General features: G+C 53.0%; 4 protein-coding genes across 4 annotated transcripts; 1 reads left to right on the top strand and 3 right to left on the bottom strand.

Annotated features, from left to right (window-relative positions):
- Positions 1 to 6,830: 6,830 nt before the first annotated feature.
- On the bottom strand, positions 6,831 to 7,862 carry LOC117645892 (chorion class high-cysteine HCB protein 12-like). Its single transcript, XM_034386434.1, has 2 exons — positions 7,722 to 7,862; positions 6,831 to 7,303 (listed from the first exon to the last, which is right to left on the bottom strand). Exons 1-2 carry the CDS (start codon positions 7,785 to 7,787, stop codon positions 7,049 to 7,051), a joined length of 321 nt encoding a protein of 106 aa, XP_034242325.1. The 5' UTR covers positions 7,788 to 7,862; the 3' UTR covers positions 6,831 to 7,048.
- A 3,045-nt stretch (positions 7,863 to 10,907) lies between these two features.
- On the bottom strand, positions 10,908 to 15,387 carry LOC117646494 (ATP-binding cassette sub-family F member 3). The gene is made up of 12 exons (XM_034387492.1): positions 15,228 to 15,387; positions 14,586 to 14,872; positions 14,273 to 14,496; positions 14,082 to 14,186; positions 13,828 to 13,986; positions 13,535 to 13,735; positions 13,244 to 13,426; positions 12,990 to 13,163; positions 12,736 to 12,910; positions 12,424 to 12,604; positions 12,122 to 12,342; positions 10,908 to 12,015 (listed from the first exon to the last, which is right to left on the bottom strand). Exons 1-12 carry the CDS (start codon positions 15,343 to 15,345, stop codon positions 11,860 to 11,862), a joined length of 2,184 nt encoding a protein of 727 aa, XP_034243383.1. The 5' UTR covers positions 15,346 to 15,387; the 3' UTR covers positions 10,908 to 11,859.
- Positions 15,315 to 16,707, top strand: LOC117646497 (peptidyl-prolyl cis-trans isomerase H). Its single transcript, XM_034387495.1, has 3 exons — positions 15,315 to 15,547; positions 15,953 to 16,129; positions 16,221 to 16,707. The coding sequence occupies exons 1-3, from the start codon at positions 15,464 to 15,466 to the stop codon at positions 16,512 to 16,514; spliced, it is 555 nt and encodes a 184-aa protein (XP_034243386.1). The 5' UTR covers positions 15,315 to 15,463; the 3' UTR covers positions 16,515 to 16,707.
- LOC117646496 (coenzyme Q-binding protein COQ10 homolog B, mitochondrial) lies at positions 16,576 to 18,112 on the bottom strand. The gene is made up of 4 exons (XM_034387494.1): positions 17,877 to 18,112; positions 17,556 to 17,705; positions 17,275 to 17,466; positions 16,576 to 17,202 (listed from the first exon to the last, which is right to left on the bottom strand). Exons 1-4 carry the CDS (start codon positions 17,960 to 17,962, stop codon positions 16,929 to 16,931), a joined length of 702 nt encoding a protein of 233 aa, XP_034243385.1. The 5' UTR covers positions 17,963 to 18,112; the 3' UTR covers positions 16,576 to 16,928.

Genomic DNA, 18,112 nt, shown 5'->3' with positions numbered 1-18,112 from the left:
CCCGGTGGGGCTTACCGGAAGCGAATTCCTGAGGCTTCCACCCTCCCGGCGCCACTCCGGCATCAGCACTGCCTGAGGGTCTGCGGGCCTGCGGCCCTACGGGGCTCCGGAGGACCGGAGGGCTCCGGGGCCGAACGGCACACCCACGGGATGGCTTACGTCGGCCCGGCTTGTCTTGGCTTAGGACGGGACGCATGGAGTGTCAACACCGTCAACACTCGGACATGAGGAGTGGCCGCCAGGGCCGGGAGGCCTCCACACGCCTCTACACGCTTCCGCACCTCCGGAAAGCCAGTTCCAGATTCGCCCCGCTCCCCGCCCCGGCCGTGAGCCAACAGCCAACGAATCCGCGGCCCTGCGTGGAGGGAGGGCCCTTCCGCTGGGACATGGGATCAGGACTTTTCTCTTGACACTGCTCCATTTACCAAAATGGCGCTCCCTCCTTTATTTCGGCACGCGACGAGTACGTGTCCCAGTGGGTTCCCCGGAGCGCGCCGCACCACGCTGCACGAGGCGCTGCAGCGCCGCAGACTTGACGGCAAGCTGCCCCTGCACTGCGTGGACAACAAGGCCATTCAAGGCCGACGCGCCAAGTGACCGAAGCCCAATTTATTTCTCACTAAGGGGATTAAACTAGGATAGGGGCTCCCCCCGTCCCTTCCCCCTTCCCATTCCCCCTCCCTGCTGTACGACGCCGTGCCGCCGCGCCCTGTTCGCACCCTTTGATGTCGCCCCCAGACCCCGGCGACGTTGTGACGAGTGCCAGAGGCCGGCCTGGGACTGCCTGGGACTGCCCGGGACGGCCTGGGACGGAGCCGAGCGAGGTCCGGTCGGGCGAGGTCCGGCCGGGCCCGGGACGTTACTCCTTTTGAAGAAACGCAGCTGCGCAGCTGCTGGCTCGTTCCGAAAACAGGGCTGCTCGCGTCGCTCCGCCTCGGTCCGCCTCCCTCGCACTCATGGGGCGCCCACTGGGCACTGGGGCCACGGCCGGCCACGGCGACGGGGCTGACCGACCGTTCGGAACGAGTCCAGCCTAACTCACAGCGTTTCCAATGAACCAAGCACAGGCCAGTCGCCACCAGTGCCTCGCTTGATTAGAAGGCAGCGTAGGGGCACTGCAAAAGAAGCGGCGTCGCTGTGCTCTGCTGTTCTTGAGGACGCCGCAAGTCGTTATGGCGATCCTAACTCAGAATGTCGCACATTGATGGGCCATAGAGTGGCTCGAGTCACTCCTTTATTGTAATTGCCAGGGGTACTTGTCTTTGACGACCACACTGCCAAGCGGCCAAGCGACGCGGATTATGCGCCATTTTTGTACATTGTGAACAAGATACGCTAGTGGACATGCCAATGCCGGCGGTGCTCAGGCTCAGACGTCGCTGAAGTGCTGCTGCTTGCGCTTCGCGTCCGCCACGGCGTCGGGGTGCGCGTGGTCGCCGTCCACGTCGCCGTGAAGGGCGTGAGGGCCGTGCGCCTGCACAGGAGGCCACTTGCACGTCCGCGGCGATGGGTCCCCCGGCTCGTCCTGGACACCAGCAAGAGTTCCAAACTACAGTTTACCAAACCAAGGGGAAGGGGGGACAGCAGGGGACGGGGGCGCGCCGCCCCACATCAGGTTTTTGCTTCTTTTGTCCACGGTCGTGGAAAACGGTGGGGGTCGCGAGGAAGTCCGCGGCCTTTGCTTTCAACCTTTTTATTTTCCCCTCTCGTTAGTGTGTTTTCGAACCGGTTCCGGTTGCTGGGGCTCCTTGAGGCTGGCCGCGAGGCGAACGAAGCAGGGCGGCAGCGGCTGGCACGGCCTCAGCGACGCCGCGCTCGCCGCCACCACCTCGGCCGTCACCTCCACCACGCCGTCCTCGCCGCCGTCCTCGCCGCCGTCCTCGCCGTCGGCCTTGAGAAGCGGCAGCAGCACGGTGCAGGGCCGCACCTGCCACACGCAAAGCACGCCGTCGTTCTCCTCGCCTGTCGGACGACTGCTGGACGTGCTGCCGACCTTGTGGGAGGCGTCCAGGTTGACGGTGCTGCCGCCCGGCGTGCACCCCGGCGTTCCACCCGGCGTGCCGCTCGGCATGTACCCGGAGCGGAACCACGAGTTGACGAGCGGCTCGCTGACGCAGCCCACGCCGAACACGGACTTGTACTCCATGTTGCCGCGCGCCGCCACCACGTCCATGTCGTCCGCGTGTTCGTTCGCGTGGTCGTCCACGGCCCTGAGACTCTCCCTGGGGCTGGGCGGTTCGTCACTGTCCTCCGACCACCTGTCGGTGCGCACCCCCAGCCGGGACGCCGCGCGCGCCCTCTCGAAGACGGTCAGCATTGAGGGGACCTCGTCGCGGTGGCGCCCCGCCTGCAAGCCAAGGAGGCAGTCAGGCCGGACCGCAGTCGCCACGCGAACACCGGCGTCGTCGCTGCTCACCGTGTGCATGTGCTCGTACAGCCACGAGGTCGGCGTCGAGGCCACGCCGGAGGGGCCCGGCGGGTCGGCGCAGACGCTCATGTCCATCTGGCTGGTCTGGACGTCGTGCTGCTCCAGGGCCTCCAGGGTCAGCTGGTGGTCTTGCACGCGCAGCACCAGCGGCGTGCCCTGCATGGCGTGCTCGTGCACCTCCGGCGGGCCGCCCAGCACGCCGGTCAGGTAGTTGGCCTGCCGCCGCGTCAGGCTGTTGACGCTGATGCTCAGGGCCGGGTCCTCGGAGCCACGGCTGTCCATCCACACCTGCCCGTTGACATCGCGTTGGTGGGGATCTTTCAAGAGACGAGTTTCGTTTCACGGAGTTCACCTTGAACACCCTGCTGCACATGAAGTCCGTCTCCTTGAACTGCACGCTCCTGAGTTGGCGGCAGGCCTGCGCCACCTTGACCAGCGGCTGGTACGCCACCTGCCGGAAGGTGCGGCTGCCGCGGCACCGCCACAGCTCCAGCTCCTCCAGCTCGCGGCAGTAGCGCGAGGCCTGCGAGTCAAGCGCAGGGCCGGGGCCGGCCGAGGCTGTAGCGGCTGGAGGAGCAGTTGGGGGAGTTGGCGCAGAGAGGGGCGCGAACCATCCACGGCCCGGGCGCGTTGTTTTGGTTCCATCCGCACTTCGGAGCTAATTGTGAGACTGGGGGCCAGACAGCCAGGCTGCCGGGCCCCAGGGAAGCAGCGCGAGTAAGGCGGCCAGGTTATTATCTCAGGCTCTCCAGCGCGGGAGGCAGACCGACGACAGTGGCGACGGCGCGGGGCGTGAGAGAGAGGAGAGCATGTTCCAGGCGCCAACCGTCGAGCTGTGGGAGCGATGGAGTCAGCACCGACAGCACTGTTCGGATGAGCCTGAGGCTTAGGGACGGTCCCCGAAGCAGTGCAGCTCCACGGCCAGCTGATCGCCGCTGCAGTTGCTGACGGGCAGCCTGACGGACAGACCAGCTGACGCGCTGACGCGCTGACGCGGCACGCGGCACGACGCGCGCCTCTTTCTGCTGACACGGCGCTGGCGAGTCTGCGTTCCGCGCAGCCAGCCCACACGCCGATACTTTCTCAAAATCCCGACAGTTTTCTTTTCTGACGCGATCCGGCCTGACCTCGAGGAGGATGGTGTCGGCGTCGTGGCGGCCGTGCAGGCGCAGCGTCCGCAGGGTGGGCGCGTTGCGCAGCAGGCGGCAGGCGTGCTCGGTGGCCACGTCCGGCCCCAGCGTGCCCAGGTCGCTCCACAGCGCGCCGTCCAGCGACATCTCGTACAGCCGCGAGGACACGCGCGCCACCTGCGGCCCGACAAGCTCGCCGACAAGAACGCCGACATCGCCCGACGCCGTCGCAAAACAGCAGACTGATTCCGAGAGTCGTTTTCGTCGCTCTGTCTCTCTCGCACCCGTTGCGCGTAGGTGCGACAGAGACAGCGCGACGAAACGACTCTCGGAATCATCCACAGGCGGCGCCCGCAGCGCTAGTTCCTGTAGATGACGCTGCAACGCCACAGCGCCGCAGTCGCGTGCACTGTGTGGCACACTGTGTGGCACACTGTGTGGCACACTGTGTGCACCGGCGTGCCGCGACGCCCTGTGGATCACGACGCCCCCTCCCTGGAGTCATGCGGCGGAACGTGAGTTGACTAGCCTCCAGGGACTCGGGCTGCTCGGCGAGGAACCAGAGCCTCCCCTCCCCCCGCACCACCCCGCCGGCCAGCCCCCCCTCCCCCTTCCCCGCGACCCCTGACCTCCAAAGGGTTGAAAGCCCTTTGGCGTTCCTCGCCGCGACACCCCAGTTCGTCTGGCCGCCGCCGCACCGCCACCGTTGCGCGTTGCGCGCCCTCGACTGCCGAAAGGTCTACGAAGGGCCCACAGGAGGGTGTTGCCGGTTCCAGCTTCCAGGCCAGAACGTCTCCCCTCGTGAAAGATGGACTGCACCTCCGCGAAGTCGCCCACACTGCTGTAACAGTGTTGCTTCGACCGCTTCGAGGACATAATGGCACATAATTTGGGGAGGCTGAAAGTCTCCATCCAAGCAACAGTTGGCCGCTCCTACATTAAGACCCAAACTAGTCCTGACAGTATCTCAGGGAGACAAGTCACGTAATAAATCTTTTAAAAAATTAAATAAATTTGCCACGGCTGGTACTTGAACCCGGGACCTTGAGGACCGTCGCGGCTGCCGCACCACAGTTGCGCCCCAGACGTGTGTTCCTTCCAGTGTAGTGCTGCGGAGACGCGTGTCGCACCACTGCTAACAACGCCTCGACGCCTCGACGCCCCGCATTAGTAACTTTGGCACAACGTCACGCGTGCGCGCCGCGCGGCGCCGCGCCAACCAACCACAGTTAATCGAAACTCCCGGCTTGATGTGCATGATTCTGGGCGTGATTCAGGTCCAATCGGCGGAACAGTCATACTTGTACTGAGGTCGGCGCCATGCCCCCCCCCCTTTTTCCCCCTTCAAGCGTCACCGTGGGGAGCGAAAGGGGCTGCGAGTGCTGTCATTAATTACGGCCAAGTAAATGCTTTTCGGCTGCCTGCCTGCCTGCCCGCCAGACTGCCTGACCCGCCTCTGTCAGGCCGCCCTGCTCTGCCCTGCCTGGCGCCTCGCATCGCAAAATGAATCATTCCCAGACAATGTTGCCACACAAGTAGCAGAAAATCGAAAGCGTTGGCAACCTCAGGCCGCCTACTCGGCGACTTCTCGAGAGCAGAGCAATGAGGTTAGCCATGGCAAACCATTTCGACTCCGGGGGATGGTGGGAAATTTTACCTTCTTGTGGTGGCAACACTGTTCGGGGGCGCACTCGTCTTGGACGCCCACCTCGTGTTCCTCGACCCCGTGCCCTTCTACGCCCTCCTTGTCTCTCTGTGTGTCTCTATCTCGCTCTCTCCCGGGCCGCCGGGCTGCGCCAGGCCACGCGGTTGCCCGCCACACTGCCCCTTAATGAATTGACTTAGCGCTCGGGCCGCTCGGGCCGCACTACCTGCAGCAGGTCGGACTGGGGCAGCTCCTGGAGGACCCTCAGCAGCAGCTTGTCGGGCAGGTCCTCCAGGGTCCGCGTCGTCCGGGAGGTCCGCGCGGCCGGCCGGCCGGCCCGGGGGTTGTCTCGGGGCGTCCGCGGCCGCAGCCGCCTGCCAGTGGTGGTGCCACTCATGGGGGCGGAGCGGGCGGGCCGGAGCGCAAGGTGCACAAGGTGCCACAAAGCAAAGCCAAGCCGATCGGGGCGGGCGGGCTGCGCTGCGGGCAGGACCTGTCCAGCAGGACGCAGCTCAAGACACGGTTCGAGCTCCACAGTCCTCGGACCGAGCTCCAATCGCACCTTGAATCGTACACGTTGGGGTGCCAACGGCCCCCTCGCTGCACGGGCCAGCCACTGGCAGCGGCGCGTTGGAGGGACGCGCCTTGCTCACCTCACTGGCGCCGCAGGACGCGCAGGACGAAGGATGCTCTTCCACTCCGCACCGCCCTCGCTGCACGGCACGGCCGCGTCGCCGCGCCGCCGGGAAGGGAAAACCGCGCCCAATTGTTTTCCGCGCGACAACAATCCAAGACCGATTCCGAACTCTGTCTCTCTCGCAGCCGCGCGGGCCGCTCCATGAGTGGGAGCGAGGCAGCCAGATGGCCGCGCGCAGCAGGCGAGCCAACCGCCGCACACTCTTTTGTTATTTCAGGAAAATATTCCCGCCGCGACGTCGAAACTTTGCCGCTCCTGTTGTGTTTTGGCAGCCGCGCGCTCGGCGGCGCCCGGCAAGGCTAAGTGCCTCGCGCCCCGCGCCTCGCCCCGCGCCGAGCTCACACCCCCGGGAAAAGATGTTCGTCGTGAGCATTGCGGAATTCCTGTGGTGCTATGTGTGGCGGTGTGCAGACGAGGCGGTGCGCAATTTTCCATCCCACGGCTTTCCCCCCTCCCCTCCCTCCTGCCTGGTGCCTTTCATTGACCGGACGCATCAATCTTCCGATTCGTCTTGCCGGCATAATAAAAAGGAGGGACCGCCGCGGGGCAGAACGGCAGAACGGCAGAATCTGTAGTGATCCGGGGATTACAGCGTCGGCCTCGCAAAGAAAGGGGGATTACGGCGTTGCTGTGTCGGCCGGGGAGGCCGGGGTAGCGAGAGCGGGCAGGGTGGCCCCTCCACGGCGGCCCCTCGAAGAGCCTCGGAGCCCACCTGGCCCGACCCGGCCCGCCAAAGAGGCTGTCTCCAACGGGCGGGAATATTCATAGCTGTGGTGCTGATTTTAGATTCTGCTCGTCTTGGAATTGATGGATTTAATAATGGGCGGTAACTTGATTGTGCGCGGTCGGCTACTTGATTGATGGCCCTTGGTGGATGAGTGGGGGAGAGAGAGAGTGCAGTGGCAAGGACAAACAAGAGAACGACGCAAGTGGGAGAATCAGGTCACAGTTTTATTCCTACCACCCCGCGCGAGCTTTTCCAAGTGAAGCCAAGTCGACGAGTCGATTGGTCCGGGACGGTCAGTCTGGCGGTCTGGCGAGCGCCTCTTCAGTCGTCGTCCGAGGGGGTCTCCGCGGAGGCCTCCGGGAGGGGCGAGGTGCGCAGGGCGGCGGGAAGCAGCGGCGCGCGAGCACGCCGTCATGGCCGTCTAGTCCCAGCAGGAGCAGGGTCCGCGGCAGCCGCAGCCCTTGGTGCCCAGGGAGCCGAGCACGGGGATGCCGACGACGGAGGGGGCGCAGCTCTGCTGGACGGCGGGGGCGCGGTCGTGGATCACGGTGTGGTGGTTGATGCCACCGTAGCCCCAGCCGCCGTAGCCGCCGTAGCCGCCGCAGCAGCCGCAGCCGCAGCCACCGCAGCCGCAGCCGCAACCGCCGCAGCCGCAGCCGCAGCCGCACTTGCAGGCCTGCAACGCACAGAGGGACGGTGGTTAGTCAGGTCACACGAGCGGCTTTTTCCGACATGTTTTGCGCAGAGAGCAGACTTGCACCGACTGTGCAAATCCAACTTTTTACAAAATCGCTACTTGAGCAATCCCGGAGGTCCGTTCGGACTCACTGACACAAATCACGCACTGGCACTTTGAGGCACTTCGATGCAGAGCACGCACTTTCCCTCCGGACACTCCCAACTTCTCCAAACACTCAAATCACTTCGCACCGCGAGATCGCTCGCTCCCCACTTGCACGACGCACTGCACTACTCGAGTCACTAGCCGCGGCGCCTTGTCGCACTTCACTGCTGCTGTCCACCACACTGGCACACTGACACACTGGCACACGTTCCACCGCCGGCAGCGCGCTCCTCCCCGTCAAGTTACTCACCGAGGTGAACTCCAGGATCTGGAAGATGACGATGAGCGCCAACAGGGCGACGACGGCGATCCTCATGTTGGCGGTGTGGGTGACGGTGCTGCGGGCCGACACGGAGAGAAGAATGCTTGTGGTGGCCGGGCTGGCGTCGCGGCGCCGTTTTATACTTCGGCCCACTTCCAGCGCCGCCCCGCCCCGCCCCGCGACCGTGTTTACAAACCGCGAGGCCGCCGACGGCCAGCAGCGCCCGCAGCGCCTGTAGCCAGGGGAGCAGCAGCCCGCCGCGTGGCGCACCGGCCGGGCCGTGGCGTAGCACAGTGGGCCAGAAGCCGGTGGAGGCGGCCAAAACTCTAGACGCGTTTTGAGCTCCAGAGTCGCTAAATGGGACTCGAACCGAACGTGTGACCCCACCAATGGATTCCTCGTTCGGAGAGCAATCCATTGGTGGGGTCACACGTTCGGTTCGAGTCCCATTTAGCGATTCTGGAGCTCAAAACGCGTCTAGAGTTTTGGCCGCCTCCACCGGCTTCTGCCCACTGTGCGTAGGTAACACGGTGCAACCGTGAAACCCAGCCACACGCTTTCAATCAATTTATAAAAAAATATTTTGATGTGGTGAGGCTGTTTGTCAGCACTCTGGACGTGCTTCATTACATTTTTCACTATTTTTAAACCTATTTTTCCACGGTGTCCACACCCTTGATGGCGCCGATGATGGAGCCTTGCTTCCTTTGACCCGTCTTTGTCCATCTGCCTGCCGCGCCGCCTGCCGCCGTGAGAGGGCGACGAGACAGACTCGAATTACCGCCCCCCCTCCATTTTCCCGCTCCTTCTGCCGATGTCGCTTCCACTCATTCATTCCTGTGTAAAATCGACTTTGGAGAGGTGAACGCGGCGGCGCGGCGCCGTGCCCCGCCTAACCTAATTTACGATTTTATTTGATCGTGAAATTGAGCGTTAATTCTCTCTGCTGTATGCGACGCCGTCGTGCCCGGTCGTGCCTGCTGCCTGGCCCTGTCGGGGGAGAGCAGAGCACACAGAAGAGTTCCCTCCTCTGAACCTGCAAATTGCCCCCTCCCCTACGACACCCCGTTCCCCTCCCCCCGTCAGGGGCACCACCGTATAAATCACACCCCCACAGACGGGGTGCGTTCGAGACATCAGAGCGTCGCCGCGCTGGAGCGCGAGGCGGCGGTGCTGCGGCCTAGGCGGAGTGCCGGCGCCTCGTTCGCACGCCGCCTAGCCCTGCCCGGCCCGGCCCGGCCCGGCCCGCGGCATCGGTCTGAGAACAGTTTCCTCTGAAGGGCGAGGCGGTCGGGCAGGAAAATAAATAAGAACGTTTCGGCGAGGAGGCGGGGCATCGCGCGCCGCGGCGTGTGAGCATTCATCAGATCCTTTACAGCATCCGTCGCCTCGTCGCCGTCTCCGTCTCGGCCCCCTCCCCTTTCCCTCTACCCCTCCGGGTCCCTGCGGCCTTTTCTTCAGGAAGAATGTACGCAAGATCGCGTTCCTCTGTGTTCGTGTGTGCCCGGCCGTGCTGGGCCTGGGCCCCACAGGCCCTGGGGGTCTCTAGGGAGAGTCCGCCGTCTGGCAGGAGCCCCTGCAGGACCCGGCATAGGCACCGCGCCGCGCAGCCATGCCGTGCGCCGCGCGGCGCTGCCTACCTCGCAGGCTGACTGTCGAGGCAACCCAGCTCAGCTGCCTCTGTCTGCACCTCTGTCTCCCCCTGACTGCCTACCTCTGTCCACCTCTCTCTGTCTCTGTCAGCATCTCTGTCTCCTTCTGTCGAGCCTGCGTCTGTCTGCCTCTGTCTGCCTCAGCCCCGCTTAGCGTCCGGAAAAACGGACGGGCGACTTCGGGAGTGCTTTCCTTCGTAAGCCAATTTGGTAGCTACGCCGCTGGGCCGCCGGGTCGCTGGCGACGTTCCGAGCCGCGCAGCCGCGCCGCGGATTAGCGACACTCATCGTTAGTCGCGACACGGGTGGCGTGGCGTGGCAGGCCGGGGCGGGGGAAGCCGCAGAGAATGACGAGAGCCTCTCGAAAAGCACGCCGTTTGTCCTCAAAATCCTGTGGCCGACCAAAAGGCCAAAAGAGGAGATTTTTTTCCCCTCTGCGGTGTGTCGGGGAGGGGAGTGAGCCACTACTGACAACGCAGTATTTTTTCAGCATGCCATCGTTGGCAGTGTACGTGTTGTTGCCTGGCGCACAGACCGGGCCAGCCAGCCCCAGCCGGGCCGTGGACCAGACGGCTTGGCGCCAACCGGGCAGGCAGGCAACCCCTTTGGGGCACGGCGTCTCCCGCGAGTTCCCCAGCCGGATTCCTCGCAGTGTGCTTTCGTCGCTCTGTCTCTCTCGCGACCAACGTGACGCGCAGTGCCGCTGCAGCGCTGCAGGCCGTGCACTTTTCGCCGGCGGAGACAGAGAGAGACGGAGAGAGAGAAAGAGACGGGCGCTGTTTCCAAATAAAGAGCCGCCGCCGATTCATCGGGCGTGCTTCGAAGGTGTGAGTGCGAGGGAGTGAGCGAGACTTGGACGGTGAGTGTGAGTGAGACGGCGAGACGGCCCAAGGGACGCCACACTTGCGTCGTGCAGCACCCTGCTAGGCGCGGTGCGCGCCGTGCGCACCCAAGTGGGGCAGTCTGACGGCCGTGCGTGGCCTTGAATCGCGAAAGACGCGGGTAAGTTGAAGCTACTCCCCCTCCTCCCCCCTCCCTCTCTTTCTGTCCGCCACGCCCCCCGCGGACTCTATGGAGACGGGACGGCCGGCAACTCCCGTCGCGTCGCCTAGTGGAGGTGTCAAGTTTGTGTACTCTACACTGGGCCCCTGCCCTGGCGGCATGTCTGTGTGATTCCGCTTCCCACCAATGCATGTGAGACAGAGAAAGAAAAGAGGGAGAAAAACGAGAGCGAAGGGAAAATGAAAAAAATAGCCTTTTTGGCTGCTGGTAGCAAATGTCAAAGTTGGACGTCTTGGAGGGCAAAAAAAAAAAAAAAAATTGAGTCAAGATAAATTTAAAATCAAATTTTAATAAAGTTACTATTCTTTAAATAACTTGGGCAATCCTGTAAATTTGCAACAGACACTGACCAGCATTGTCTGTTGGGGTTTATGGACCTTTTCTTCCAGATTGGCCATGCCAACCACAAACTCTTCAACAGCCACACAAAAAATAAATACAGATCAATATAAAACATTGATGAATTTACAATGGTAGAGCACACAGCACATCACGATAGCCATACTTTCTGAATGGAGATGCCATGCACATGTAATAACCAACTTGGTAACAATGTGTATTTTAGATAATTAGGCAGAAAAGTTATAGCAGAGAAGGCAGTGATCTGCAGTTCACTTTACATCACAATTGGTACAATATCACGAATCACTTAGGAGAGCTTTCATAGTTGGGTGGAGAGTGTGACACATAGGAAGAATCCTACAAGTAACTCAAACAGCAGAGGGAGAAGGGAAGGGGATTTACACAATTATAACTGTTCCATAATAGTTGAGACTAAGCCACAGATACAAAAAATAATATAGTGATCAATCATAGCCTTTGGTTCAGAGATACTTAAAATGGCAAATTCTTTTTTTTTTCTTTTTTTTTCAATTTGACATGATTATTCCTTTACAAAGCATTCACAAAAATATAAGGAACGGCCAAAAATGGACACCAAATGCAAATGCATATTACTAGTTTTCATCAAAATTTTGAATTTTGAGGGAGATGTCTTTAACAAAATTGATGACAATTTGGTCCCTCCATATATTTCAATGGACTAGAATAGCTAAAGTATTGTTGTATTAAGGGGTACTTAAAGGTGAGACCTTAAAGATCAAACAAACAAAAAAGAAAAAACATAGCTCAGTAAACAACTAAACCAGGCTTAGATACCAATACATATAGGTAGCTTTTCTTGAATTAAAACAAAACTTTGCTCCATTGACAAAGGAACATCAATTACTACAATCAACATCCCTGATTGGGATGGTACATGATGATGATTTTAGGGTGAGAGCATTTGATGTATACTATCAATGTTTATATTGTGGTGGTACATTGGTAGATCAGTCAGAGATCAGACATCAGCAATATTCTCGAAGTGGCAACATACAAAATTTCATTATCATTTACGTATTTCCATTTTCTCATTTGTTTTGCTCTGCAAGTTCTTGTTCAACAATCCTACGATACTCATCAAAGCCACCTTCAATGCTGTGAACACTGCCATTTCCACAAATCCAAAGTTCTTTGCAGACCATTCGGATGAGTCTTTCATCGTGAGAAACAAGAATAACTCCTCCCTAGATATTTAAAAAAAGAGAGAGAGATGGGGAGAGAAAAAGAAATAATTAATACACAAGATACCACGGTATGTTAAAAGTATCACTTCAACAGAAATTTACATACCGAATACTTGTTGATGGCAAGACCCAATGCGTGAATGGATTCAATGTCAAGATGGTTGGTAGGTTCGTCAAGAACAAGGAAGTTTGGATTTCCCATGCACATGACTGCAAATGCCACTCGTGACTTTTGACCTCCTGATAAACTTGCAATACTTTGCAGGGCAAGATCGCCTGAGACACCAAAGCTTCCCAACTGTCGTCTGTACTCCTCGACAGGCTTTCCTGCAGGTTACCAAAAAATTTGACAAATTAGAAGAGCAACATGAGAATTAACTGATTCAAAATAACACTGTGGTAACAAACCTGGGAAAGCTTGCTGAAGCAATTCTACAGAACATAAGTTCATTTCCAGTTGATCCACATGGTGCTGACTGAAGTAACCAAATTTGAGGTTACGATGAGTGATGCGGTCACCTCGGCTTGGGCTAAGGATACCCATGATTATTTTCAATAGAGTAGTTTTTCCAGCACCATTGTCACCAACCTAAAAAGAAAACGATAAAAACAGAAGTGTGCTATAAAACAATCATATATCTTCACCTCCAACATTCATGAAAAACAATTTTTAAAAAATAACAACAACATAAATGCATAGAAGTACATAGTTCTACTTACAATACATATTCGAGATTCCAAAGTGGCATTCAGGTTCACATTACTAAAAATGGTCCGTTTGGAGTCATATGAAAAGCTGACTTCAGATAATTGAAGAATTGGTGGAGAGAGGGGGTCAACAACTGGGAACCTCAGTATAACATCAGCTTCCTTCTCTACAGGCTTCAATTCAGGCCTGAAAAATAACATTGAGTTGCCGTGAAAAAAAATTGGCGGACATTATGCAATCTTAGACAAATGTAGAGCACACTTACAGTTTTTCAAGCATCTTAATTTTGCTCTGAACGCTTGAAGCTCTGTTGGCATTAAATCGGAATCGGTCAATAAATGCCTGAACATGCTCACGATGCTGTTGTTGTGCTTCCCATTCCCTCTGCTGGTTTTTCAGCTTCTCATTCTTAGTTTTCTCAAACTGTTCGTAATTTCCTCTGTAAAAGAAAAAAAAATTTAAATGAAAAATCTAACATGTAAAACTAAAAAATTATTCAATTAAGTGGATAGACTTTACCTGTATGCCTCTAATCTTTGAGCATAGAGATGAATGACATCAGTAGGGACAGTGTCAAGGAAGTTGCGGTCGTGAGACACAACAAGCAAAGTTGTAGGCCAATTTTGAAGATAATTCTCTAACCATATGATAGCTTTGATGTCCAACATGTTGGTAGGTTCATCCAACAGAAGCAAATCAGGTCTACAGAAAAACAGTTAGGGTAAATAAAAAGGAAACAATCTACAAGTGGGTATTTCTTCAAGATTTAGGAAGTGGATAACGAAAGTAGGAAGAAAATTAAAAACGTACTTGGAAAACAAAGCTCTGGCAAGAGCTAAGCGCATTCGCCAACCTCCTGAAAATTCTTTTGTTTTGCGACTTTGCATTTCTACCGTGAAACCAAGACCATTGAGGATACGAGATGCTCTTGCTGGTGCTTTATCAGCTTCTATGGTCTGCAGAGCTACATAGACCTCACTTAATTCCTCTGCCATTTTACTATCAGCTGTCCTGTTCCATAGGAAAACAAGAATTGTAAAGCATAGCAAGTAAAAATGCAATAAAATTAAAAACTGAAAATTTCTATGAAAAACTATACGAACCCTGCATTGACAGCAGCGTTTATCTCTCTCTCACGTTTCAGTAAATCTTCACGTTTAGTATCACATTCCAGAACACTTTGAAGGGCTGGAGTTTCATCACCTACCACTTCTTGTTCCACATGTAATATTGAGACATGAGAAGGAATGCGAAGTTGACCTCTGGTAACAATTACAAAAAATAATATTATTTTGAAATTAAAGAATCTAAGGAGAGGAAGCCAAGCTTGCTGCGTTATAATAGTCCCTCCAATTACCCTGAGATCATACGAAGCAGTGTGGTTTTTCCATGTCCGTTTCTTCCCACCAGCCCATATCTTCTTCCAAATGAAAGCAGGAGGTCTGCACCCTGGAGAAGAACCCTGTAAAAGTCAGCAAATCAAATCAAATCAAATATTTAAAATCGTGGAGGCAACTCGGGAGTACACAGGCACAAGAAGAAATTTACCTTTCGCCAAATGCAACATCAAAATTCTCAATTCTGATGTCTTGAGTGCGGTTGGATCCTTTGGCTTCCATTTTGGCATCTTTTCTACTAGTGACTTGAGATGCAGAAGCAGTCTCTAGCTTGAGAGGTCCTGCTGCTGGTTTGGCTTGCATATCAGCAACTCGTTTCTCTTGTCTTTGCTTCAGCTTTGCCTCAGCCTTTTCTAATTTTTTGGCATCAACTTTCTAAAAAAAGAAAAAAAGAGTCCAGTTTAAAAAATTGTAATTTATTAAGATACTGAAATTCCATTGCATAAAAACGAAGAGACACTTACCAAATTATCATCTCGTTGTGTGACCCATATACTTTTTATCTCTCCCATGTCAGTTTCAGAATTATCAGACAGTGACTTAAGATGAACTGGTGCTTCCAAAACTCTGTTTTCCTTTTTGGCAACATTTGAATCATTTGAACCTGGTTTCATTATACCCCAGAGCTTTTCGCATATAACTTTTATATCGTCCTCTGATTTGTCATTTGCTACCTCTTGCAAAACTTCTCCCACGGCATCAAATATTTCTCCACTGTCTTCAAAGTCATCGGCACTGCTAGTGAGTACACCTACATAACAAACGGGTGCAGAAAGGTATATTACAAGGTTTTATAATTGTTAATAACGATTCAACAGCTGAAAACATGTTCGGCAGTATTTGCAAGGCATGTCAAGGACTTCCCCTACTACAGCATGGAGTGTTTTTTTTAAAGATACACTAATTAAAAATGTACGAGAATCACAGAATGATTGGGCAGGAACAAATAAGAACGCAAGAAAGTGAAATTCCAGCTACATACTCTAGCGAGATGTTCCTAACCTACAAAATGTGGGTGCTTTGACAGGACCACAGTTCCACAAGTAAGGCATAAATACTTAAAGTTATGACACCTGTCAAATTTTAATGGATTCAATTTAATATACCTTCAACATATTGGTATAATTCGTCGTCAATCTTGGGGAATTCTTGTTTGAGATACTCCAAGTAGGCTGCCATGATGGTTTCAAGATTCCATTCGTCGCGAAGGATCGGAAACGTCATAGAAAACGAGCAAGGCGTGCGGCTGCCGGCTGTTTGTGTATGTTTGAGAAGTTAGGTTATTTTTGTGTTAGAGTTTTAGCAGAAACGTTCTACTAACGGCTTCAACTACAGATCTAAGATGCCAACTTGGAATCAAATTCAGTCTCAGCTTCGACATCCTAACAACCCCGTTGTATTTTTCGATGTCAACGTAGGCACAATAGTAAGTGTCAATCCAGCGATTGTATTCTCACATTAGTGTACATGTTACATTTAGTCAAATCGTTTTGGTGTCCTAAGGTCAAGACCTCGGGTCTCCTCATTTCTCACTTTCGCCTTTTCCATAGCGCATGTCCCCACTCAATCAAAATTAACAACTTCTTTTTTCTTTGTGTTGTAGTTTAACATTTCCCGCTCATTCCTGTCCATTTTATTTTTCACTGAAATCATCCTTTATTGCTAGATTTAAGTTAAGACCAGCATATTCTATAAATATTAAATGTTCTGTCTTTTAACGCAGTTACATAATGTGCATAACCACATTTATAGTCATCAATTCGATAGCCTGTTAATGCATTGCGATTCACTCGTATATCCTTTTACCCTGTTTCTCAAACATTTTTTGCAGGAAATTGGCAGAATGGTAATGGAACTATTTGCAGACATAGTACCCAAAACAAGTGAAAACTTTAGACAATTTTGCACGGGTGAATACAGAAGAGATGGAGTTCCTCTTGGCTTTAAAGGTGCCCCTTTCCACCGAGTAATCAAAGATTTCATGATCCAAGGAGGAGATTTTGTCAATGTAAGTAAAACTGGGTTCTCTCCCTATATTAAGTTACGAGTACCTTGTCACAGTCAAGCAACTTATTTTATTTTAATATTTCTTTACACAGGGTGATGGAACTGGTGTCATGAGCATTCATGGAGGAACAGCCTTCCCAGACGAAAACTTTACTCTGAAACATGATGCTCCAGGGCTGCTGTCCATGGCTAATAGTGGCAAAGATACAAATGGTTGTCAGTTTTTCATAACATGTGCAAAATGTAATTTCTTAGATGGAAAACATGTTGTATTTGGTAGAGTTATTGATGGGCTTCTTGTCATGAGAAAAATTGAAAATGTCCCCACTGGTCCTAATAACAAGCCTAAAATTCCAGTTGTTATTTCACAATGTGGACAGATGTAATTTCATGTAAGATCTCAACAATGTACCATCTTTGTTAGTGTTCTTAAAAACATACAAATAATTAACTTTTCATAAAATATATTTATCATAAATTGGTCAAATTCATTTTAGCAACATGCAAGCGGTTCTCAATTCAAGAGAAAGAAGATAACAGTTGTTTGCTTATCAGAATAAATAACTTTTGTGTACAACATTTCATATTATTATTGGACATTAGCCTCCAGAAATTACTACCCATCATTAAATGTTTTAAAACTCCATGTTATTATTAGAGCGAAACATTAGTGAGAAAATAGGCAACTCATCAAAATAATTGGAGAACTTGTTAATATGAGTTGGGGTAGGAATTCAACAATAATTAATTATTTACATTTGCTTGTCAAAGCTTGTGTCTGTTACAAGCCTGAATACTTATCATTGGCTATCACCATTTTTCTTTACTTCTAGCTTGAGGGTGTGGATTGAAGGTTTCCCAAAGCGTTGCTCAGCTTCTGTAAAGAAAGCCCGTTCCATTTGTCTCACAAGCTCGTTGAAAAATACATGAGCCAATTGAGAGTGAAAGGCTGATCGAAAACTGAAGGACACATGAAAATCAATGACACAAGACTGTGGTTCAGTACTAAGACCAGGGCTAAATTTCCAAACAGTGGTTAGATGATCAAACAAGTGACCTTCAGTGCATTCAGCCCTGCAAAAAAAGATTCAATAATTAAATATTTTGGAAAAATTATGAAAAACTTGCAGAACTTGAGAAACTTACTTGACCAGTCGAGGGCGGATAAGAGTCACTGCTGACACGTAACTTTCAGTTATGGGAGGAAATCCTATACTGAGTTCTCCTTTCAAAAATCCAGATTTTCTAACCGTCACATCTGAACGTTTGCAAAAGGGAACAAAATTTTTGTAATTTTCAACATCAGACACTACATTATACATCTGATCCATGGAAAATCTGTGGAAGTGCAAAAGTTATGTCATGAATCGTAAAATTCAATCTCACTACTAGAATTCTCACTTTAGGCCAACAAATTATCTACTAACCCAACTAATTTTCTTCCTCTGTACTCTTTGGTTTTATCAGAAAAACTCGAACGATTAAAGAAAGAATTACAAACAGAGCAAGTGCTAAATCCTTGGTTGTGTATATGAGTCGATTGAGAATTCAGTGTTTGGACATAATTCGCAAGCAACCTGCAATAGCCACAGAAAGATGTTAAAGACAAATTAACAAGAAACTAACAAGATTCATAAAAGAAAATGTCACTACATGACGAAAAACAACACAATGACCACAATTTTATGAAGGATATTAACCCAACTCAACAAGGTCCTTAGGTTGTGAAATATAATAAAATTACTAGCCTTAATGGAATAACACTCCGTTTAGTAATCGTAGCTAGGCGTAAAATTCGAGCACTACTGCAACAGCACTGACGGATTAATGTCATTATGTCTAAAGGGATTCGTTCACGCTCCCAAAATAAATGTTATTTTGAAGTTTAGTGGTGTTAGCCTAACCCTAGCAGACGCTTTCCACGGCATAGCGGATCCCATTCGGCGCCGTGGCCGTGGTTTTATCACGGAGCAGAATGGTATGG

This window comes from Thrips palmi, unplaced genomic scaffold (assembly GCF_012932325.1).
Source record: "Thrips palmi isolate BJ-2018 unplaced genomic scaffold, TpBJ-2018v1 HiC_scaffold_19, whole genome shotgun sequence".
Classification (NCBI taxonomy): Eukaryota; Metazoa; Arthropoda; class Insecta; order Thysanoptera; family Thripidae; genus Thrips; species Thrips palmi.
Note: the sequence above shows the minus strand (reverse complement) of the source record. Positions and strands in the feature narration are given on the sequence as shown.